This window comes from Herpailurus yagouaroundi, unplaced genomic scaffold (assembly GCF_014898765.1).
Source record: "Herpailurus yagouaroundi ecotype Mexico unplaced genomic scaffold, PumYag 193, whole genome shotgun sequence".
Taxonomy (NCBI): domain Eukaryota; kingdom Metazoa; phylum Chordata; class Mammalia; order Carnivora; family Felidae; genus Herpailurus; species Herpailurus yagouaroundi.
Window position 1 is genome coordinate 5,395,656 of NW_024412424.1, and position 20,475 is coordinate 5,416,130.

At 62.0% G+C, this 20,475-nt stretch overlaps 1 protein-coding gene and 1 long non-coding RNA gene across 7 annotated transcripts in view; one reads left to right on the forward strand and one right to left on the reverse strand.

Moving 5' to 3' along the window:
* The window catches only part of NBEAL2 (neurobeachin like 2), a 29,849-nt gene that overhangs the window by 2,235 nt on the left and 7,139 nt on the right, over nt 1–20,475 (forward strand). For 3 of the 6 annotated variants that reach the window (XM_040445163.1, XM_040445165.1, XM_040445168.1), the window contains exons 2-33: nt 6,175–6,263; nt 6,346–6,474; nt 6,578–6,659; nt 6,750–6,874; nt 7,085–7,167; nt 8,770–8,855; nt 8,952–9,234; nt 9,396–9,502; nt 10,022–10,102; nt 11,508–11,591; nt 12,020–12,118; nt 12,558–13,159; nt 13,238–13,370; nt 13,462–13,581; nt 13,797–14,118; nt 14,334–14,416; nt 14,523–14,615; nt 14,825–14,999; nt 15,121–15,254; nt 15,616–15,775; nt 15,977–16,079; nt 16,243–16,396; nt 16,508–16,666; nt 16,821–16,980; nt 17,167–17,252; nt 17,428–17,940; nt 18,598–18,776; nt 18,872–19,031; nt 19,264–19,401; nt 19,493–19,852; nt 19,941–20,090; nt 20,228–20,385. In XM_040445163.1, the coding sequence (XP_040301097.1) occupies nt 6,175–6,263; nt 6,346–6,474; nt 6,578–6,659; nt 6,750–6,874; nt 7,085–7,167; nt 8,770–8,855; nt 8,952–9,234; nt 9,396–9,502; nt 10,022–10,102; nt 11,508–11,591; nt 12,020–12,118; nt 12,558–13,159; nt 13,238–13,370; nt 13,462–13,581; nt 13,797–14,118; nt 14,334–14,416; nt 14,523–14,615; nt 14,825–14,999; nt 15,121–15,254; nt 15,616–15,775; nt 15,977–16,079; nt 16,243–16,396; nt 16,508–16,666; nt 16,821–16,980; nt 17,167–17,252; nt 17,428–17,940; nt 18,598–18,776; nt 18,872–19,031; nt 19,264–19,401; nt 19,493–19,852; nt 19,941–20,090; nt 20,228–20,385 (5,390 nt within the window). Of the gene's footprint in view, nt 1–5,522; nt 5,568–6,174; nt 6,264–6,345; nt 6,475–6,577; nt 6,660–6,749; nt 6,875–7,084; nt 7,168–8,769; nt 8,856–8,951; nt 9,235–9,395; nt 9,503–10,021; nt 10,103–11,507; nt 11,592–12,019; nt 12,119–12,557; nt 13,160–13,237; nt 13,371–13,461; nt 13,582–13,796; nt 14,119–14,333; nt 14,417–14,522; nt 14,616–14,824; nt 15,000–15,120; nt 15,255–15,615; nt 15,776–15,976; nt 16,080–16,242; nt 16,397–16,507; nt 16,667–16,820; nt 16,981–17,166; nt 17,253–17,427; nt 17,941–18,597; nt 18,777–18,871; nt 19,032–19,263; nt 19,402–19,492; nt 19,853–19,940; nt 20,091–20,227; nt 20,386–20,475 lie in introns of those variants that run through there. The other 3 variants (XM_040445164.1, XM_040445167.1, XM_040445166.1) reach the window with 3 other exon arrangements.
* LOC121011128 (uncharacterized) lies at nt 10,013–14,513 on the reverse strand. The gene is made up of 3 exons (XR_005781502.1): nt 14,412–14,513; nt 11,561–11,611; nt 10,013–11,317 (listed from the first exon to the last, which is right to left on the reverse strand). It is a non-coding gene; the product is annotated as an uncharacterized LOC121011128 (long non-coding RNA).

Below are 20,475 nucleotides of genomic sequence, written 5' to 3' on the forward strand. Positions count from 1 at the left end.
TGTGTGTGTGTGTGTGTGTGTGTGTGTGTGTGTGTGTGTGTGTGTGTGAGAGAGAGAGAGAGAGAGAGAGAGAGAGAGAGAGAGAGATCTGTTAACTACACACGCTTGGGGGAGGGGTAAGATAAGGTAAGACTGATAGAGGGTGTTGTGTTAAGAGACCCCTCAGTTGGCCAGCCACCCAGTCAGAAGGTTCTCCCAACAACCATGCCCCTCCCCTCAGCAGAGAGCTGACATCAGCTGGCAAACCTGTTTTCCCAGTTGTGGGTCTAGGCCCGCCCAGGGGAGCACCCCCCCTTTCTGCCCTTCCTTTCTCCTCACAGACCCCAGGTTCAGACCCACCCACCCCCCTCCTTCTAGGGGCCACAACTGGGGAAGGAGCACTGCTGAGGGAGGAGTAGCCCTTGGACATCACTCAATCTGAGCCCCTCGGGGCCCTGGTAGGGAAACCAAGGCAGGGTCATACCAAGGTCATCGGACACATTTGGGGCAGAGTCCGGCAGAGTTCTGACCCAGTCTCTGTCCTGGGAAAGGTCTAGTTCTGTGGGCAGGACTAGTGGGTCCTGCACCCTGGGACAGCACAAGCTGTTTCCTCTGCATGGAGTCTTCTCCTTCCCGTTTGGGGGGGGGCCTTTGTCTCCTGTCCCCCTGACTGGGCTGGACCTCAGATCAGGCAGGTCCCCATTTTCACCCTCACTGTGCTTGCTACTTGGCAGTTTCCCCCCACCTCACGTTTCGCAGAGGCTCCGCAGGTGTTAGCTGAGTGGCTGGATGCAGGAGACAGGCCCCACAACAGTGACCTGTCATGCCATCGGAGGCTTAGTTTGGGCCTTGTGGGCAGAGGGGATGGGAACTCCAGGAGCCAGCACAAGGCAGTGGGAAGCACGAGAGGCCAGTTGTCAGGAGTGAGGGCGTGCCTAGGCGATAGGTGGGGGCTTCCCCAGGGAGGGCTAGCAAGGGGGTGAGGACAGGAGGACTGGGAACAGCACCCAGCAGGCTGGCAGTTGGCAGCATGTAAAAGTTATGCAAAATAACACGCCCATGAGCAGCCCCTCTTTGGGCGGAGCAGTAGTGTTGCTCAACAGCCCCCCAGTGAAAGGGAGTGCTGGGGGGCATGGCATCTGGGGGCGCTCAGGGCTGCCAGGGTCAGGACAGGTCAGACATTCAGGTTACAGGTGGGGAGCCCAGGCTGAACTCTCCAGTTATGCCTTTGAGGACTCGGGGTTCCAGGGAGGTCAGGTTGGAGCTGGAGGTGAGGTTGCTCTGTTCACCCCTCACTGGTCCTTAACCTGACTACTGACCTCCACTGCTTCATGGAAACCTGGTCAGGCCCTCTGCTTCCTCTGGGACTTTAGCTGCATCATATGCCTCCCCGTGCCTCAGTTTACCCTCTTCAAATGGGGAAAAGCGAGGCAGAATAGCCTCCTTAGTGCTTATACTTCAGAGGAGCAACCAGGGTTTCCTCTTCCCTGCCTTTATTCCTAAGGCAGCTGAGGGGGCAGGACTGAGGTGATGGGGAGAGTAGCACAGAGCCCAGGCATGGGGGGAGGGGCTGGTAATCCCTGGAGTTGTCATGGCAACTGGGGAGCTGATGTGGAAGTGTGGGGTCCCCATGGAAACAAGGTCGGTTACTATGGGGACCCTGGAAGGAAATTCTTGGTTTCCATAGTGATAGGACAAGGGGAAGGTTAAGCCCTAGGGGGCATTATGGAGACCAAAAGGTCCACCCCTTTCAAGACCCCATCCTCAGGTAAGGGGGAGAGCCTGGTCCAGCCACCCGGGGAACTTGTAGCACTGTGCCTCAGTTGCCATTGCCTCTGGCAAAGTCCCCATCTTCCTGCTTCATTCTTTGACCTGAGGTCCTCCAAGTCTGACCTCCGGGCCCCATGGTGTAGCCAGAAGCCACCTTCGGCTTGACGTTGCCATCACCCTCCTGATGCTGAGCGGGAAGACCCCCAGGCCTGAAACAGTTTATCCTGACCAGACCCCACCCCACCCTGTCCCATTTCTGCTTGCCTGTCCCTGGAAATGGGGTGCTCACTACCACCCAGGCAATTCTGACCAGGAGCGGTCACCCACTGTGGAGCTACAATCCTCTCTCCTTACCCTGTTCCTGGCTCTAACCTGGGGGCCACCAACAGACTCCCATTCTACCCACCTGGGACAGCCACCCGTGAGACCTTGGCTCTGCTAGTGAGCCAAGGTCCGCCACTCGTTAGTCACTCACCGAGGTGTGTGGGGAGAACGTTAGTGCTGCTCTAGCGTGCCAAGGGCTTGGGAAGGCAGAGCCCCTGGATTTGGGGATGGAGCTCCCCGCTCGCCTTACCTGGTGCTGGTGGGTGTGGCTAGCGAGCCTTTTGGGGCAGCTGAAGCGTAAAGAGATTAATGTTGAGTAACAGCCTACTAAATGTGAGAACCGGGGCTGGACTCCAGAACCTGTGCCCTCAGCCCCTGACTGGCAGCCCCAGCCCCTGAATCACCAGACAGGGCTGGGTCTTGAAAAAGATGCTGGCTCTGGGGAGCATTCAGGCAGAGGAAGCATGGAGGGCAAAGCTGTTACAGACCCGTGGGCGTGGGGACAGAGAGTCATGCCTTGGGGCTGGGCCATCCAGGGGATACGGGGTGCTGTGACATGGAAGGAGGCCGTGGATTTGCCTAAACCTCGTGCTGGGTGGGTGACTGGCTGATCAGACAGTGGCGGCCACTCGTGCGTACCTGAGGCACACTAGACGCCAGACGCTGGTTAAGGAATTTTTGCTTATTGCGCCACTGTAAACTCCAAGAGAGGTGGTGATGGGGAGAGGGGTTTGAAGCCAGGTCTGGGCCCTGAGGTGACACCCAGGGCAAGCCAGGGCCGGTGTTGGGCTTGGGGCAGGGCAAGCAGGTCAAAGGGCAGCGCGGTGTCAAGCAGCTTGGTCGTCCCTGTCCCCTGGCAGACAGCCCCACCCACCCATCCACGCCAAAGCTGCCTGCCCTCAGCCCTCCTGGGTTACCTCAGAGTTCTGGGGAAGTGGTAGTTCAGTGCCCACCCAGGGACTATTTGGGCCCAAATAGCCCTTGGGGTCTCCCCACCCCTAGTACTGAGTGCCCTCAGGGCTGGCCGGGCATAGACTGGGGCTCCTGCAGACGTGGTCATGAGTCCCCCCTCATCTGTCCCGGGTCCACTGACCTCCCCCTCCCCGCAGCTTGCTCGCCTGCAGCAGAGCCTCATTACCACTTACACATGAGCCCCAGGGCCTGAGGAGGAGTATGGGTGCTCGTGGGAGAGGTGGGGTTGGGCCCTGGCCCCTTCAAGTTAGGGACTGGACTGGCCCTGCCCAGCATTCCTGCTCTGAGCTGGGAAGGGAGGGAGGAGCCAGTGGAGGCAGAGTGTGGGAAGCCCAGGCACCACAGCCGCCTCTTCCGGCTCTTGGAGCCCTTGGCATTCAACACTGCCACCGTGACTGTGAGCCCCGACCCCTGCAGGGACCCCTGTGCCCCCGAGCACCGCAGCCTCATGTCATGGGGCTCAGGTCAGAGGTGAGAGAGGCAGATACCCCTATCCTCCCTAGTCCTATGCTTTAGAGAGACCCCTTATGCTCCTTCCAGAGCCATGAAGGCTACCTTGATTGCCTCAGCCCTGAACCCAGCCCAGCCTGGACCTGCTGGACAGGCCCAAGGGTGTGGTTCTAGGGATGGAAAGCAGGAGTGTGCTGAGTTTGAGGGGCCCACCCAGGTTCTGGGAGGGTTAGTCCAGGTGATGGCCACGAAGAGGGTGGCAGGTTTCTGCTTAAGTACCAAAAGCCCAGGTCACAGACGGCAGCGGGGCATGGGGTGGATAGAGGCCTGGACTGGAGGATGTGATGCAGAGTGGACGGAGAGCCTGGAGAAGCAGGTGCGATTGGACTGGGGGCCTGGAATGCCAGGCTCAGTTGAGCCCTTATCCTTAGGTTGGGTGGGCGGGGTGGAGGTGGGGCGGGGTGGGGGAGGGGTGGTGGACGCGGTCAAACTTGGGTTTTCAGGGGCTCAGCAGAGCTACAGTGGGCAAAAGGGACTCACATTTTAGGTGAGAGATGTCTGTGGCTTACCTGGGGGTGGTTTGGGGGGTAGAAGAGGAGAGGATGGTGTTGGGCCAGTTTTGAAGGTAGACCGGGATCTGTGGGGTCGCTGAGGCAGGGGCCACATGGTCAGCTTGGATGGGCTGGCCAGCAACCATGAGTGGCCCCGGCCTAAAACAAAGATCTGGCTTTCAACACCCTCAGAAGAGCAGCTGAAGCGGTTCTAGTGGATGAGACATCCTCTCTGGAGCCCCCCTTTTCCCCCAACGCAATGGGAAATGTTCAGAAGAAGTGGTCAAAGAGCCTGGCCTGCTCTGGTGTCTCAGGGTTGGGCATTTTGGTGTCATTGCTGATTGGTGGAGAGAAGGGGTGTGGACAGAGGTAGGGGAGCAGGAAGGCTGCCAGTGGCAGCGGGTGGAGAGGTCACCGAAGGTAACTGACAGAGAAAAAGTCACGGTGGTGTGGGCCTGCACCTTGGTAGTCCCAGCCCCTCTCACAGTTGCCCAGGCCTCGGGTCTGTGACAAATGCACAAGTAAGGTGCCCAGCCACAGGGTGAGGGTTTGCTCTGCCTAGGTTTCTTGTGCTCCTGGCCCATTCTGCTGAGGTCTAGCCCTTTCCCTGGGGTCCATTCAGTCCCTACCCTGTGGTCTGGGGTCTGCAGGCAGCAGAAATGAGCCATCCACCCGAGGTAGTTCAGAAGTCCTTGGGTTGAGGTCCATGGCACTGGGGACGCAGCACCTATGATGTGTCCCTTGCCCCTTCAGCCTTCTCCAGTCCAGTCCCTGCCCTACCCCTCTGCCCCTGGGAAAGAAAGCTGCCTTCTGGGCTCAGCTGGTTTGGGGGTGGAGCTGCAGATGTGGGAGGGAGGACTGGGTAGGAGGAGGAGCTCCAGGCCACCACCCACTCTGTGGCCTGGGAGGGGCATAGCGGTTAGAGCCAACTGGGGCTAGGCTAGGACCTACTCAACTGTGTCCCTGGGGTAGAGACCAGTAGGGCCAGGTGGGAAGTCCAGGACACAGGGAAGGGGGACAGGGCAAAGGTATGACTGAGTCCTCCATAATCCACATTGTTCCCTGGGCCTGAAGTGTTGGATCCAGGTGAGGAAGCTCTGAGTGCCTTGAATGAAGGGCCACTATAGCATCAGGGATCAGAACCTGTCCCTAGATAGGCCTGCCCTGACTCCCCAAGTCCAGACCTCATGCCAGTAAAACGAGTCCCTGGTCTCCAAGCCCCTCCCAGAGCAGGGTGACCACGCCCCTCTGCACTCCAGGCAGAGGCTGCTGGGCCAGGTCCCTCGCAGCTTCTCTTGCAGGGCCCTGGGTGCCCCGGGGGGGGGGGGGGGGCCCCACATCCCTGCGGTCTGCCGGGAGGAAGCGGCCCCCCTCCCCCACCGTGACTCTGCGCTTCCTGCCCCTGCCGGGGCGGGAGGGGACATTTCCCGTTCACACCAAAGTTTCCCTGGCGGCGCCCAGACTCGGGCTCAGCCGCTGCCCCTCTTGCCCATGGAGCCGGCTTTGGGGCCTGGGGTCCAGGTAACCAGCCAGGGAGGGCGTTAGGTTCCCAGGGCGAGGTAGGAAATTCTGCTTGTACTTGCGGGGAGTGTGCGTGTGCATGGGTCTGCCTGACCCATGGTGTACATGTAGCACCAGAGCCATAGTCAGGGAAGGTCTCCTGGAGGTAGTGGCAGCTGCTGAGCTGAGAGAAGGTGGAAGGCAGAGGCCAGCCCAAGCCTTTGGATCAGGGGTGGCTGGAGGGTGGAAGGCCTTCAGCCCCAGCACCAGTGTGGGCCATGGCCACATCCCAGGACTGTGCACACTTAAGCCCCACCCTCCCCTGCCTATGTCAGGCTTGCCTGAGTCCCCAGGAGTTAGGGAGGTGGGAGCAGAGACTGGGGAAAGCAGACAGGGAGCCCGTGAGAGCTGTCAGTATGCGGGGTAGTCCTCTGATGCTGACCTTCCAACTTCCCATCCTCCTCCCCTCCCCGTCCCTCACTGTCTCCACCTGCACTGCTCTGCCTCCGACCCCTGTCTACCCCACGTCTACCTCCATTCGTTGCTGTCTACACCCCCTTGTCCTTCCCATGTGCACTGAACCCTCTCTGTCTCCCACTGCTCTTCCCCCCCACTCCTTGGCCTGCAGAAGGACCTGGGCTACCTGCAGCAGTGGCTGAAGGCCTTCGTGGGTGCCTTCGAGAAAAGCATCTCGCTGTTCTCTCTGGAGCCGCGCAGGTGAGGCTGAATCTCCACGGAGGGCAGGGGCGGGGCAGGGAGACGGAGGGGCCTGGTGCCCTAGTGACCCCCCTCCCCGCAGGCCAGAGGAGGCAGGCGCGGAGGTGCCGCTGTTGCCGCTGGACGCGCTGCACGTGCTGGCCGAGCAGCTAGACAAGGGGGACCTGGAGCAGGCCCTGCTGCTGCTCAAGCTTTTCATCATTCTCTGCAGGTGAGTCCGTGTTGTTCTCGGCACGGGGAGGTGGGGGGCAGCTTGGAACTGTGGGCCGAGGTGGGGCTGGCCTGTGCCTGTGACCTCTGTGACCTCTCTCCAGGAACCTGGAGAACGTAGAGGCGGGCTGGGGCCAGGTGCTGGTGCCCCGGGTGCTGGCATTGCTGACCTGGTTGACGGCAGAGGTGAGGTGGGCTCTACCCTGGGTGGGGAGGTGGTGGTAGGCGGTAGCCAGGGCCCAGCTAACCCCCTCCACCCTGTCCCCATACCTACAGCTGAAAGGAGCCCATGCATCGCAGGAGGACCGTGGGCCGCAGCTGGAGAACGTGGCCCTGCATGCCCTTCTCCTCTGCGAGGGTCTCTTTGACCCTTACCAGACCTGGCGGCGCCAGCATAGTGGGTGAGAGCCAGCCCACCGCAGAGGGGGCTCTACCCTCTAGCCACCCCTGATCCCCAGAGAAGGCTGGGGAGAGAATGGGGGGAACCGCTTTGGCCAAGGTGTGGGGGTGGGAGGGGGCACGGGTGTAGGCTGGTGAAGGAGGATGGCCAAAGAGGGGTGGGGTGCCTGGCCTCACCCGGGCCCCTGCCCATCCCCCACCCCCACCCCCAGGGAAGTCATCACTTCCAAGGAGAAGAGCAAATACAAGTTCCCTCCAGCTGCTTTGCCCAGTGAATTCAGCGCCTTCTTCAGAGGTCAGGCCCCGCCCCTCCCCCCCCCCCCCCCGCAAGGCCCCACCTGGCCCCGCCCCCAAACCTGAGCCCCTTCCTGCTGTCCTGCAGTTCCCCATCCCAGAAGCAGGATGGGTTGTGCTTAGTGGTGGCTGCAAACAGGGCTGGGAGCACCACGGGAAACTGAGGGGGCCCCTGGCGCGGGGAGGGGCAAGGAGGACTTCGGGGGCAGAGAGGAGAGAAAGGGCATGTCAGAACAAAATGAGTAATTTCTTTTCTGGGATGGAGTGAAGGCCTCCCATAAGGTGGGGGAGATAAGTTTCCCTTCCCCCTTCCCCCCCCACCTCTTGGGTCCCTGTAGCCACTTGGACCCCACTCTGATCTGGACCATCTGAAAACTCCCTGGTCCAATCCCTTTGTCCCTGCAGCCTCCACCCCTCTTCTAGGTAACGTCTACACTAAGTGTCTCTACTTCCTGCTCCCTCGGTCCTGGGGTCAGTTCCTCCAGGACCTGTGCCCCCTGGGAGCCCTCTTCTCTTAGGTCCCCTCTTTTCCTCTCATTGGAATGAGAGTGGCCAAGACCTTAGATGGGACAGGGCAAGGTGTGCGTGGACAGGGGCAGGCCAGGCCTCGTAAAGTGGTGGCCTGTGGGGACAGAAAGTGTCTAAGTGTCTCTGGGAGGCCTGGCATCTGGAGCAGGGGCAACAGCCGCAAGAGAGGAGATGCCCCTGGGGAACTCCCTGCCTCCATTGTCCCACAACCTGAATGCACTTCCCAGCACAGACTGGATTTTGTTCCTGTTGCCCTAAACCCCTCACTGGTGGCCTGGCACCTCGGGATCAGATCCTGCTCCTCCCACAGCCTCCCTTTCCAGCCCCACTTGCCCTCTGCACCCGGTCTGCTAGTCCTGGAATGCGACTAGTTACCACGTCTTTTCCTACTGTTTTCTTTCCCTGCCCAGACCACCTGCACTCTCAAATGCCCTGTGTCCAGGGAGCTGTCCCACCCCATCCCACGTAAATCTAGTGAGCCCTGCCCTTGCCCCCCCCCCCCCCCCCCCGCCATACACACCACTCATGTGACCCAGGGCTGGTCCTTTCTGCTCTCTGGGTTTCATTCTGTGGCCTGGCATCCTGTCCAGCTTTGCTGGAGCAGGGCCAGGTGGGCCTCCCACATATGAAGCTGTGAAAGCCCCTAGAAGTCCCCAGCAGGCGCATGGGTGGGGGTGGGGGGGCATCTGTATGGTAGATACAGCAAAGTCCCCAGAGCAGGTCACAGGAAGCTCCAACCGTCAACAGGGTAGAGGGACCAGATTTGTATCTGAGAAACTAAACCCTGGGTTGCCATGGGGAAGTGGGGTGGGGTGTGTGTGTTTACCCTGGGGTCCCCACATTGGGGATTAAGGATCTGGAGAACTGGCCAGGCTCTCCAGGCAGGACCACGTCCCTTCAAGCTCCCCAAAGAAGGGCTGTGTTTTCCCTAGACACCCTGGCACAGAGCCATGGCATCTTAGACCCCCCAAGTACAGAGCCAGGTCTTTTCTCTCAGCCCCAGCCCCCTACCCCCACCCCAGGGCACCTGCAAGCTTGGTGACATTGTCCTGTCCTGCCCACTCACCCTATCCAGAGAGCCTGCAGGATGCAGATGGCTTGCCTCCCGTGCTGCTTTTGCGTCTCGTCCACCTCTTTGGTGCTGTCCTTGCAGGAGGGAAGGTAAGCCAGGAAGAGCCTGTGGACCAGAGGGTGGCCATCTCAGGGTCTCTGCTGGTTGAGCGCCTTGACCATTGCCATCTCTGCCCACACCTGCAGGAGAACGGGCAGATGGCTGTGAGCGCCGGCTCTGTGCAGGGCCTGTTGGGTGTGGTACGGGGCTGGGACCATGGGCCAGCCCAGGACCCCCGCCTAGTGCCCCTGGCACTGGAGGCACTAGTGGGTGCAGTACATGTCCTGCATGCCAGCCGCACACCCCCTCGTGGGCCAGAGCTCCGAACCCTGCTTGAGGGCTACTTCCGCATCCTTAATGCCGACTGGCCGGCGGGCCCAAGCCCAGGCCCTGAAGAGGCCCTCGTCACCCTACGGGTCAGCATGCTCGGTGGGTATGGGCTCCCAGGCTCTTGGGGAGGTGGCTCTAGCAGGGAAAGGTCTAAAGGACCATGGAAGGCAGGACTGGGAAGCATGGGAAGAAGGTTTAAGGCCGAGCGGAGGTGTTGCTGACAAGGGATTGAGCGGGGCTGACCCTGGATCCCTCCACAGATGCCATCCCCATGATGCTGGCATGTGAGGACCGGCCGGTGCTGCAGGCCACCTTCCTCAGCAACAATTGCTTTGAGCACCTTACTCGCCTCATCCAGAATAGCAAGGTGGGCTGGGCCCGGCTGGCGGGGAGGGCCTGGAACCCAGAGGCTGCTGAGCCACTTCTGGGGACTGAGCTGCTGCTGAGCAAACCTGGGCTGGACTTGGCTGGGGGAGGGGGGGGGGGGTTGTGGCTGGTGGGATGGCCTAAAGCTCAGGATGGCTCTGCATGCCATAGGAGGGGGATGTCCTGGAAGGACCGGAGCTGCCCTGGCCCCTGGTCCCTCTTTCCCCAGCCCCAAGTCCGAGGGCAGGAAGAGGGCTCAGCTGTTTTAGATACAGTACCTTCTCCTGCCCACTTATCTGCCCCACCCTCCCCGACTCTGTTCTGAGCAGGGCATGGGCAGCTCAGATTCCCCCATTCTTCTTAGTGCCTGGTGGGGCACTCGGCCTGGGGCACACAGAGCCTTCCCTTGGGGTGGAGCTCTAGCAGCCACCCCAGGTCCTGCTCTAACCCCACCCCTCCCCCCATCTTCCTCCTCTTCTCCTTTGCCTCCTATATCTTGTGCCTTCCCCCTTCCCCACAGCTGTACCTGCAGGCCCGGGCGCCCCCTGAGGGGGACAGTGACCTGGCTACCCGGTTACTGACCGAGCCCGATGTCCAGAAGGTACCACCTTGGGGCTGACCAGCTCAGGCACTCACCTCCCTGGGTCCCCACCCGCTATGGCTTCCTCTCTAAGCCTTTCCTGCCTATGCAGGGGGAATGAGCAGACATGTGTAAGGTCTGGTGTGGCCTAGCGACAGGGCTGGGTCCCCCATGCTATCTTGCCCACCTTCCCTATCCTTATCCTAGGGAATGGGCAGGAGTGTTCTGTGCCCTGCCTAGTATTTGTATTGGGAGCTAGAGTTTGGCTTTGCCAGGCTGGAAGGAACCTTCGAAACTCAACCACCTACCCCCATTCCCAGAAGCGGAGATTGAGGCCCAGATACTACTGGATTTGGCTATAGTCACTCACAGAAAAGGAGGTCCCCCACATGGGGCCATTTCTTTCCATGGGTCCTTGTCCCTGCCTTAAGCAGGTTACTGGGAGTCCCTTGTCCCCTTATGATGTGCTGCCTGCCTCACCTTGCATGAGGGCTGTAGGAGGCTGCAAGCTGTCAGTTAGGGGCTCTGTGTGGAGAGCCTTGTCTCTGGTGGTTTAACACCTGGGCCCCAACCTCTAGAGTCTCCCAGCTTTGTCTTTACGAGGCAGCCCCCTGTGGCCATTACACTTGCCTATTTTCTGAGAGCCTGCATATCTATTCATCTACTAAGCAGGCAAAGCAGGTGAGACCCCCCGGTTTTCACAGGTGAGAAAAAAATTGAGGCCCAGAGAGGGGAAAAAGGTCGTGTGAAGTCACTTAGGGAGTCAGGCCCCATGGGGCCCAAATACAGCCTGGCCCCTGTTGACAAATTCTCCAAGCCCTGCTGACCCCTCAGTCCTCAGGGGTGGGGCAGGGCGAGTGAGCAGCACATGCTTCTAGCTGTCAGGTTCAGCCAGGGTGAGCCTCAGTGTCTCCGCCTGGATCTAGGGGCAAGGGGCAGGGTAGGACTCAAAGGTCTCGAAGGTTCTTCCGGTTCTAACATCCTGTGATTGATGGTCCCTAAATTCCTCAACCCCCTGTCAATCATCATGGGTGATGGGGCACTTGCCTGCCTGCACATGTGTGTTTAGCTTGGGTAGGGATGGGTGGGGGCCCGTAAGCCTACCAGACACTGGGGGATAAAGAGTTTTGGCGAGAGGGTCCCCTGTTGATGTGTCCCAGTGAGGCACTTCCTGGTCTTGGTTTCTTCCTGGCTTCTTTGTCAAAGTGGGCCTTGCCGAGCTCCTCAGAGGGGGCCCTGGGGTAGGGTGAGGGTCATAACAGTTCAAGCAAGGAGGAGGAGGCCAGGTACCTCTACTCCCAAAGCCTCCAGCCAGCTCAGCTATGTGCCTTGGGGCACCTGCTCCTGGCCCTACACCAGGAGCAGGGGGCTGCCAGCTATGACTCCCTGGCCCCCGGTTCTTCTGACTGACCCTCCCCACCCCAAGGTACTGGACCAGGACACAGATGCCATCGCGGTGCACGTAGTCAGAGTACTTACCTGCATCATGAGCGGCTCCCCCTCAGCCAAGGTGAGGACACGGCGTTCTGGCTGTGGTAGGGGTGGGGGATGGCAGTTAAGCTGACCGCGTGCCCCCAGAACTAGTCTGGTTGGTGGCTGTTAGAGCAAGGGAGCTGGGGAGGTGACCGTCTTGCCCTCTGGGGTGCAGCTCAGCCCACTGGGCAGACATGGTCATCGGTCAGTGCTGGCAGCTGGATATCCTGGGTCAGGGAAGCACTAGGGAGGGTACTTGTGGGCTAACCACCATCTAGAGCCTTCTGAGGGGGACCCTTGCCCCCACATCCACCCACAGCCTCTTGCCCTTGCTAGCACTGCGACCCAGAGGCAGAGCCGGCGGGGGAGCCCTGGAAGATGACGCTTCCTCCAGGGTTTCCGTGGGGTGTGTTTGCCCCGGGGCCCACACACATGCTCACTTTTTCCCCACACAACCCTGCACAGGAGGTGTTTAAAGAGCGCATTGGCTACCCTCACCTGCACGAGGTTTTGCAGAGCCAAGGTCCCCCCACCCATCGGCTGCTGCAGGAGCTACTCAACATGGTGAGGGCAGGGGCATTTTGGCGTCAGGGTCCCAGAGGCGGTCAGGACTGAGGGTTTCCCTGGAAGGGGAACTCTCCACCTTGGGGACTGTGTTGGCTGTGGGCAGTACATAGTGTGACCTGTGGCCTGAGCACATGTGTCAGTTGCACTGGGGTGAAGATTCTGGTACGTGTGAGCAAGCCCCAAGATCATCCTGGGAACACGCCATTGGGGCAGGCCAACCCAGACCAAAAGTCAAGGCTCGGGAATTAACAGTGCTTGTCCTGAACTTCCCTGAACTTTCCTGAACCTGAGATCTGCCCCGTGAGCAAGATGGGGTAGCACGTGTTGCTTTCCCATGCCGAAGGCCAATCCACTGAGGCCGGGGAGTCCCACTGTTGGCAGGGTGGCCCATCCCATGCCAGTTGCCCAGGAACTATGCTGTTCTCTCTCCCCATAGGCTGTGGAGGGGGACCACAGCGTATGTCCACCGCCACCGATCCTGAACGAGCAGCCCGTGCTGATGCTGATGCAGTGGCTGCCGGCCCTGCCCACGGCGGAGCTGCGGCTCTTCCTCGCACAACGCCTTTGGTGGCTCTGTGACAGCTGCCCCGCCAGCCGCTCCACGTGTGTGCAGGCGGGTCTGGTGGGCTACCTGCTGGAGACGCTCAGCACGGGGGTCGCCCTGGGGGTCCGCTGCCAGGAGCAGCTGTTGGCGCTGCTGCAGGCATTGGGCCGTGTGTCTCTGCGGCCCTTGGAGCTTCGTTGCCTGCTGCGCCCCCCGCCAGGGCTGGACTCGGGGCCGGGCGGAGCGGAGGCTGGGAATGCCCGACACGCCGGTGCCATCATTCGTGCATTGTCGGGCATGGCCCGGCACCGGGGCCCTGCACGAGCCCTGCACTACTTTGACCTCACGCCCAGCATGGCCGGTATTATGGTACCCCCCGTGCAGCGATGGCCAGGACCCGGCTTCACCTTCCATGCCTGGCTCTGTCTGCACCCCACGGCTGCAGCACCTGCCCCGGCCCCCTCACGGCCACTCCAGCGGAAGCAGCTGTACAGGTGGGTAACTTCCAGGGACCGGGGCGCAGGGCCAGGGTGAGGAGAGCAGCAGGCATAACTGGCTCGGCCTCCCCCCAGCTTCTTCACCAGCAGCGGCTCAGGGTTTGAGGCCTTCTTCACGGCAGCTGGGACACTGGTGGTGGCCGTGTGCACCCGGAAGGAGTACTTGACCATGAGCTTGCCTGAAGTGTCCTTTGCCGACTCTGCCTGGGTGAGCCTCTACCCTCGTGTGGTCCAGGGGGAGTGGGTGGAGGAGGCCCCCAGTGCCAGCCCATGGCTTGATGTTGTGGCTTCTGTTCTAGCACTGCGTGGCCATTGTCCATATGCCTGGGCGCCGGCCCTTCAGCCAGAACCTGGTCCATGTCTACAAAGACGGCCATCTGGTCAAGATAGCACCCCTCCGCTGCCCCTCTCTCAGTGAGGTGTGCCAAGCAGGGTTTGGGGAGGCCTTGGGTAGCGGGAGTGTCTTGGATAGGGTGAAGCCTGCAGCCCGTGTCCCCCACCCCCACCCCACATAGACCTCAGACTTCAGCCCCTGGGGTCTTTGCAGCCTTGGGGGTCACTGTGAGGAACCGGATGCAGGTGGAGCCCCAGGCTCTGCTGTGACCTGACCACTCCCCCAACCCTGGCCCCGCAGCCTTTCTCCTCCTGCTGTATCGGCTCCGCTGGGCACCGCACAACGACCACCACCACGGGGCTGCCTCTGCCACCAGTCCCCGCTGCCCTGGCTCACGCTCACCCCTCCCTGTCCCGCTCCCAGTCGGTCCCGGCTACCGCAGGGCTTGGCTGGGGGTCGGGGCTGGTGGCCCCCCTGCAGGAGGGCAGCATCAGCTCCACCCTTGCAGGCACACAGGACACTCGGTGGGGCAGCCCCACGTCTCTGGAGGGTGAGCTGGGAGCCGTGGTCATCTTCCACGAAGCCCTGCAGGCAGCGGCCCTGCGGGCCCTGAGCACCTTGGGTATGCATCACCTGCCACGCACCAGCCCAGCCCCACCCCAGACGCGGCTGGTTGGGGCTCATGAAGTGCCCTGGCCAGAAACTAGGGGCCCAGGAGGGGAGGGAGAAGGTGTCCCTAGGCATATATGTCCTCTGATCGGACAGAGAAGAGGCGGGCTCTGGATGGGGTTTGGCCAGAGGCGCAGCCAGGCCTGAAACCCCCTGCCCACCCCCCAGGGCCCAATGAGATGGCACCCTTCAAGCCCGAGGGGGAACTACACGAGCTCAGCACCAAGCTGCTCCTCCATTACTCACCTCAGGTACTGGGTGGGAGGCAACTGGCTCGCCCCTGCCGCCGTCCCCCCGTGGCTCCCACACTCTGTGTGCCGCCTCCTCTCTCAACTGACCCTTGCCGCCTGCCCGCAGGCCTGTAAGAACAACATCTGCCTGGACCTGTCTCCTGGCCACAGGCTGGATGGCCGCCTGACAGGCCACAGGGTGGAGACCTGGGACGTGAAGGTGTGTGTGCCCATGCGGGCAGTGTGTGCAGGGAGTGTAAACACAGGCACGTGTGTGTGTGTGCAGGGTGGGCTGGGAGGTCTCTGGGAGACAAGCTCTAGAGAACAAAACTCCCCTGGACCCAGGTTCCCAGACTGGAAGGTCTGCTGGGGTGGAACGGGGCAGGAAGCAACAGGCAGCTGCCCTCACACGGCCAGCCCTTCCCCTAGGACGTGGTGACTTGCGTGGGAGGCATGGCTGCCCTGCTGCCCCTGCTGGAGCGAGTGGCCTCACAGCCCCAAGAGGCCGAGGCGGGTCCAGCCGAGACACATGACCTCGTGGGGCCCGAACTGACCTCTGGCCACAACACCCAGGGCCTGCTTCTCCCACTGGGCAAGTCCTCCGGTAAGCGGCCCTGGTGCCTAGGTTGGGGTGGCGAGGAAATCTTGCCATGACAAGGAGGCCAGAGTGCTTGACCGCTGGCAGGCCCTTGACACACATCTGTCCCCTTCCTGGTGGCGGGTAGAAGAGCGCATGGAGAGGAATGCAGTGGCCGCCTTTCTGCTGATGCTGCGGAACTTCCTGCAGGGCCACACGGTGAACCAGGAGAGCCTGGTGCAGTGCCAGGGGCCTGCCATCATTGGGGCCCTGCTGCGCAAGGTGGGGCAGGCGGGGAGGGGGCTGCCCTGTCTGACCAAGTGGATGGGGTGGGGGGACTAGGAAGGGGAAGCTGAGTCTGTTGAGGAGAGCCTCCTGGGAGAGGTGGTGGCGTCTGAGTGGGGCCTTGCCAGGCGTGGCAGGATTTGGCTGATGGTGTGGTGGAAGCATCAGCACTTGCTGGGGCTGGAGACCTGCATAGCAGGCTGGGGGCCTTGCGCCTCAGGCAGCGGGGAGCCAGCAAAGGGTTCCGAGTAGGCAGGATGCTCGTGTCCATCCGCCTGTGCAGGGCAGGGTGGGTACCGGGAGGCTCAGTAGCACGCAGCCAGGGCCTGCCACCTCACCCTGGCTCCTTCCACCCCAGGTCCCCAGCTGGGCCATGGACATGAATGTGCTCATGTCTGCCCAGCTGCTGATGGAGCAGGTGGCAGCGGAGGGCAGTGGGCCCCTCCTGTACTTGCTCTACCAGCATTTGCTCTTCAACTTCCACCTGTGGAGCCCCAGTGACTTTGCCGTGCGCCTGGGTAGGTGTGGGGCCTTGGATGAGGGACGCCACCGGGCAGGGTGGGGGTAGAGGTTCTGAGAAGCTCTAGCCCCGCTTCGGGTGACTTGAGGGGACCTGTCTTCCCCCGGGGCATGTGAGGGGAACATGGCCCTGTCCTGGAGGGATAGCTGAAGGGGCTCAGCTCAGCCTGGTGGCCTGAGGCCTCTGGTGATGCCCTCAGGCCACATCCAGTACATGTCTAGCATCGTCCGGGAGCACAGACAGAAGCTGCGGAAGAAGTATGGGGTTCAGTTCATCCTGGATGCGCTGCGCACCCATTACAGGTGAGGCTGCGGGGCTGACACAGCTGCCTCTGGCCTTGCGGACGGGGTCGACCCTCCCCCCACCCCCTCCAGCTCACCTGCCCACTGCCCTCCCTGTTCTCTCCCCTCCACTGCCCTGCCTTCTCCTGGCCCTGGGTGGCTGCGCTTGCCGGGACCGGCCCAGCCCACAGCGGGAGCACCCCCTAGCGGCTGACGACGTGCGCACAGTGCAGACCTCACTCCTCGGCTTGGTGCGGGAGTTCCTGGTCCGGAGCTCCGCCACTGATCACTTGCAGGTCACGCTGAGCTTTCTGGCGGCTACAGGCGATGATGGCCAGGTAGGCTGGAGGCTGTTGAGGGTGAGACTTAGGTGCGGGGTGGAGTGTGGACCGTGTTGTGGGGAGCGGCCGGCCCAGAATGAGGCTTTGTGTCACTTGCTGTGTCCCCAGGTGGCGGGTGCTCTGGACCTGCTGCTGGCACTGCTGCAGGGCTCACCAGCACAGGAGGCTCTGGCTGTCTTCCTGTTGGAGCAGGGGAACCTTGAGGTTTTGCTGGCACTGCTGGTGCAGCCAAGGTCACTGCCCCTGCTGCCCGACCGAGTCTGCAAGGTACACCCAGCCCACCCCCCTAGCATCCATTTGACATGGCCCCTGCCTGAGGGCCAGGGAGGTGTGACTTCCCCTCCTCCAGTAACTCCTTCCCCAGTGATAGCAAACCCCTTGTGACGCTTAACCCCCGCCCCCCCCCCCCCCCCGGCCCCAGATCCTGCGCAGATTGCAGCAGAACGAGCGCTTACCTGAACGGAGTCGCCAGCGGCTCCGGCTGCGAGAATACGGTCTCCAGGGTCTCATCGCCTGCCTGCCGGAGGGGGCTGCTTCGCCCCAGCTCTGCCAGGGCCTCTACAAGCTATTCCTGGGGGCAGGTATATATCTCAGTTGGGGCCAAGAGGCAGGCCAGGCGGAAGGGTGTGATGGATTCAGGAAACAGGGCAGGTGGACATAGGAAAGGTGTTGGTACAGGGGTCAAGGCTGGGCCAGTAGGGCTGGGGTCAATCCCTCAGAGCCTTCCTGGGGTCAGTCCCTCAGAGTCTCTCTGGCCATCTTCCCAGATTGCCTGAACCTCTCAGATCTGTTGGCTGTGGTGCAGCTGTCCCTCCAGGCTGACCTCGGCGTCCGCCTGGACGTTTGTCGCCAGGTAAGTATGGGAAGTGAAAGCTTGCGGAAGAGGGGGCTTCTACCCTGGGGGCTTCGCTTTACCTTCCTGTGAGGAGCACTCTCTGGAGGCCTCCCCCCTGCGAAGGCCCTAGGACGGGAGTCTGGGGGGCAGACTGCTGGATGAGTCTCTCACTTGCTGTGCCCTGGCCCGGCAGCTTTTCCACCTCATCCACGGACAGCCAGATGTAGTGCAGCTGCTGGCCCGGCAGGCCGGCTGGCAGGACATGCTGACCCGGCTGTACGTCCTGGAGGCTGCCACAGCTGGCAGTCCCCTGCCCTTTCCCCCAGAGACACCCACATCCCCAGAGCCAGCCTTATGCAAGCCACCCACCGAATCACCTGAGTCTTCGGATGTCTTCCTGCCCTCGGAAACCCCCAGCCCCGACCCTGACAGCTTTTACCACGCTCTCTCTCCATTTTGTACACCCTTTGACCTGGGCCTGGAACGGGCCAGCGTGGGTTCGTGCAACAATGCGGGCAGTGGCAGTGGCAGTGGGACTCTTACTCCGGCCAGCCAGCCTGGCACACCTTCCCCACTGGATGGGCCCCGGCCCTTCCCTGTGGCCCATGGCCGCCATAGCTCTAGTCTCTCCAACGTGCTGGAGGACGGCAGCCTCCCGGAACCCGCCATCAGTGGGGATGATACCTCAAATACCAGCAATCCACAGGTGAGGCGGGTCCGCTCTCTGCCACTGCGGCACTCTAAGGGACACCTCTGGGACACAGGGCAGGCAGTATAGACTTTCCAGAGGTGGGGTCTTGTCTGACATCAGGGCTATAGGTGCTGGTCAGCCCTGGTGCTGCGGCCTCATTGCTGTCATCTGCAGTTGTGTTCCCGGGGTAGGGGGTCCTAGAACGGGACAGACGATGCTGAGCCAGAGTGGAGGCGCCAGCCAGGCTTTGGAAAGTCCTCAAGAGAGCCTGTAGGGCAGACACTTCACAGGGCCTGTGGGCATTATAGTTCTGAGGAATCTGCCTTGTGTTTCCAGGTTTGGGCATGGGTCTCTGCTTATTCTATGGCATTCCTCCAGAGAATTCCAGTATGGTTCTTGGGGCTGAGATTGCTGTGGGGCAATTTGTGAGCCGGCTCATCTGTTCTTAGGAGTCCTTGAAACCCCAGGATTCTGTCTAGAATATTCAGGTAGTGGCTAAGGCCCCTGCGCCATTCTTCCAGGCCCCACCAGGGTGTCTGCTGGCTGAATGCTCTGCCTCCAGCTGTCCCTACTAGTGGTCGGCAAGGCAAGGGGTGCTCAGCAGGGATAGTGTAGGAGCCAGCGCCTCCCTCCCACCCCCGCCCACACCCCCACATCCTTTTGTGCCCACAGCAAACCCCTGAGGAGGAGTTGTGCAACCTGCTCACCAACGTGCTGTTCTCGGTGGCGTGGCGGGGCGTGGAAGGCAGCGATGAGGCCGCCTGGCGGGAGCGTGGCCAGGTCTTCTCGGTGCTCACCCAGCTGGGCGCCTCAGCCACGCTGGTGCGCCCGCCAGACTGCATCAAGCGCAGGTGAGGAGACAGCTTGGCAGGGCGAGGGGCCTCTGGGACGCCTGAGGGGAAGGAAGACAGCCAGGCGGACACCTGAGTCCCTTGCCCACCCCCAGCCTCCTGGAGATGATGCTGGAGTCAGCCCTGACCGACATCAAAGAGGCCCCTGCTGGGGTCCTGGCCAGCCTCACCCAGCAGGCGCTTTGGCTGCTGCGCCTGCTGCAGGACTTCCTGTGTGCCGAGGGTCACGGTAATCAGGAGCTGTGGAGTGAGAAGGTGCGACAGCTCAGGGGCCTGTGAGGGCCACATGAGTCCGCGTGTTCACAGGAGCCTGCAGGCATCCGGCGTGGGAGGTGGGCGAGTGCACATGTGCACTCACGGGTGCGTCAGAATGGTGTCTGTGTGTGCAAACCCTACCTGGCCCCCAGACTTAAACCCTACCTTGCTCCCTCCCGGTGGGCTTCTGGCCTCCTCTGGTGGCGGCTGCCTGGAATGTGTTGGGCTGTAGCTCTTTGAAGGCGTGTGCAACCTGCTGGATCGCATGGGAGCCTGGCCACACCTGGCCAATGGCACAGCAGATCTGCGAGAGATGGCACAGATTGGCCTGCGCCTGGTGCTTGGCTACATCCTGCTGGAGGACCCGCAGGTGAGCACGGGGTGGGTTGGGGTCTGGCAGCGGCAGGCGTAGGGAACCCGGGGTGTGCCTGGACGCCACCCACACCTGCTGCTGCCCACAGCTGCACGCCCAGGCCTATGTGAAGCTGCACTCGCTCCTGCAGACAGCGGTGCCCATGCGGCGCGAGGAGGCCTGCTACGTGCTCTCCAAGCTGGAGTCGGCGCTGGCGCGGGCGCTCAACACCCCCACCTCAGAAACGCCCACCGAGGAAAGGGAGCCCTCAGCTGCAGCTGCCGCAGGCACGGAACGCTGCTCGTGGCTGGTGCCACTGGTGCGCACGCTGCTGGACCGTGCCTATGGGCCGCTGGGGCTCCAGTGGGGGCTGCCTTCCCTGCCGCCCACCAACGGCAGCCCCACCTTCTTCGAGGACTTTCAGGCCTTTTGTGCCACACCTGAATGGCGCCACTTCATCGACAAGCAGGTATTTGGAGGTGGGGGCCAGGGAAGAGAAACGGGGGGCTGGGAACCCACGTAGAGCACTGGTGTCCTCTCCCTGCCCAATCCTTCAGGTGCAGCCCACCATGTCGCAGTTCGAAATGGACACCTACGCGAAGAGCCACGACCTCATGTCGGGCTTCTGGAATGCCTGCTACGACACGCTCATGAGTAGTGGACAGCGGCGCCAGAGGGAGCGGGCACATAGTCGTCGGGCTTTCCAGGTGTGCAGCCCGGGGCGGGGGTGGGGAGCTGCTCCACTCCTGTGCCCAGAGGATAGCTGGTGGGACAGCGTGAAGAAACCCGACGGGACAGGAAGCCGCCGGCGGGACTGACCCATTCCTCCACCCCCACTCCCCAGGAGCTGGTGCTGGAACCAGCACAGAGACGGGCACGCCTGGAAGGGCTGCGTTACGCGGCGGCCCTGAAGCAGCAGGCAGCGCAGCACTCCACGGCTCTGCTCCACTGGGGGGCGCTGTGGCGTCAGCTCTCCAGCCCCTGTGGGGCCTGGGCCCTTAGGTGGGCGGGGCTCGGGTGGAGGCCGGGAGGGGCGGGGCGGGGCTCCGGGAGGGACCTGGACAGCGAGACTGCGTTTGGGGTGAGGCCTGG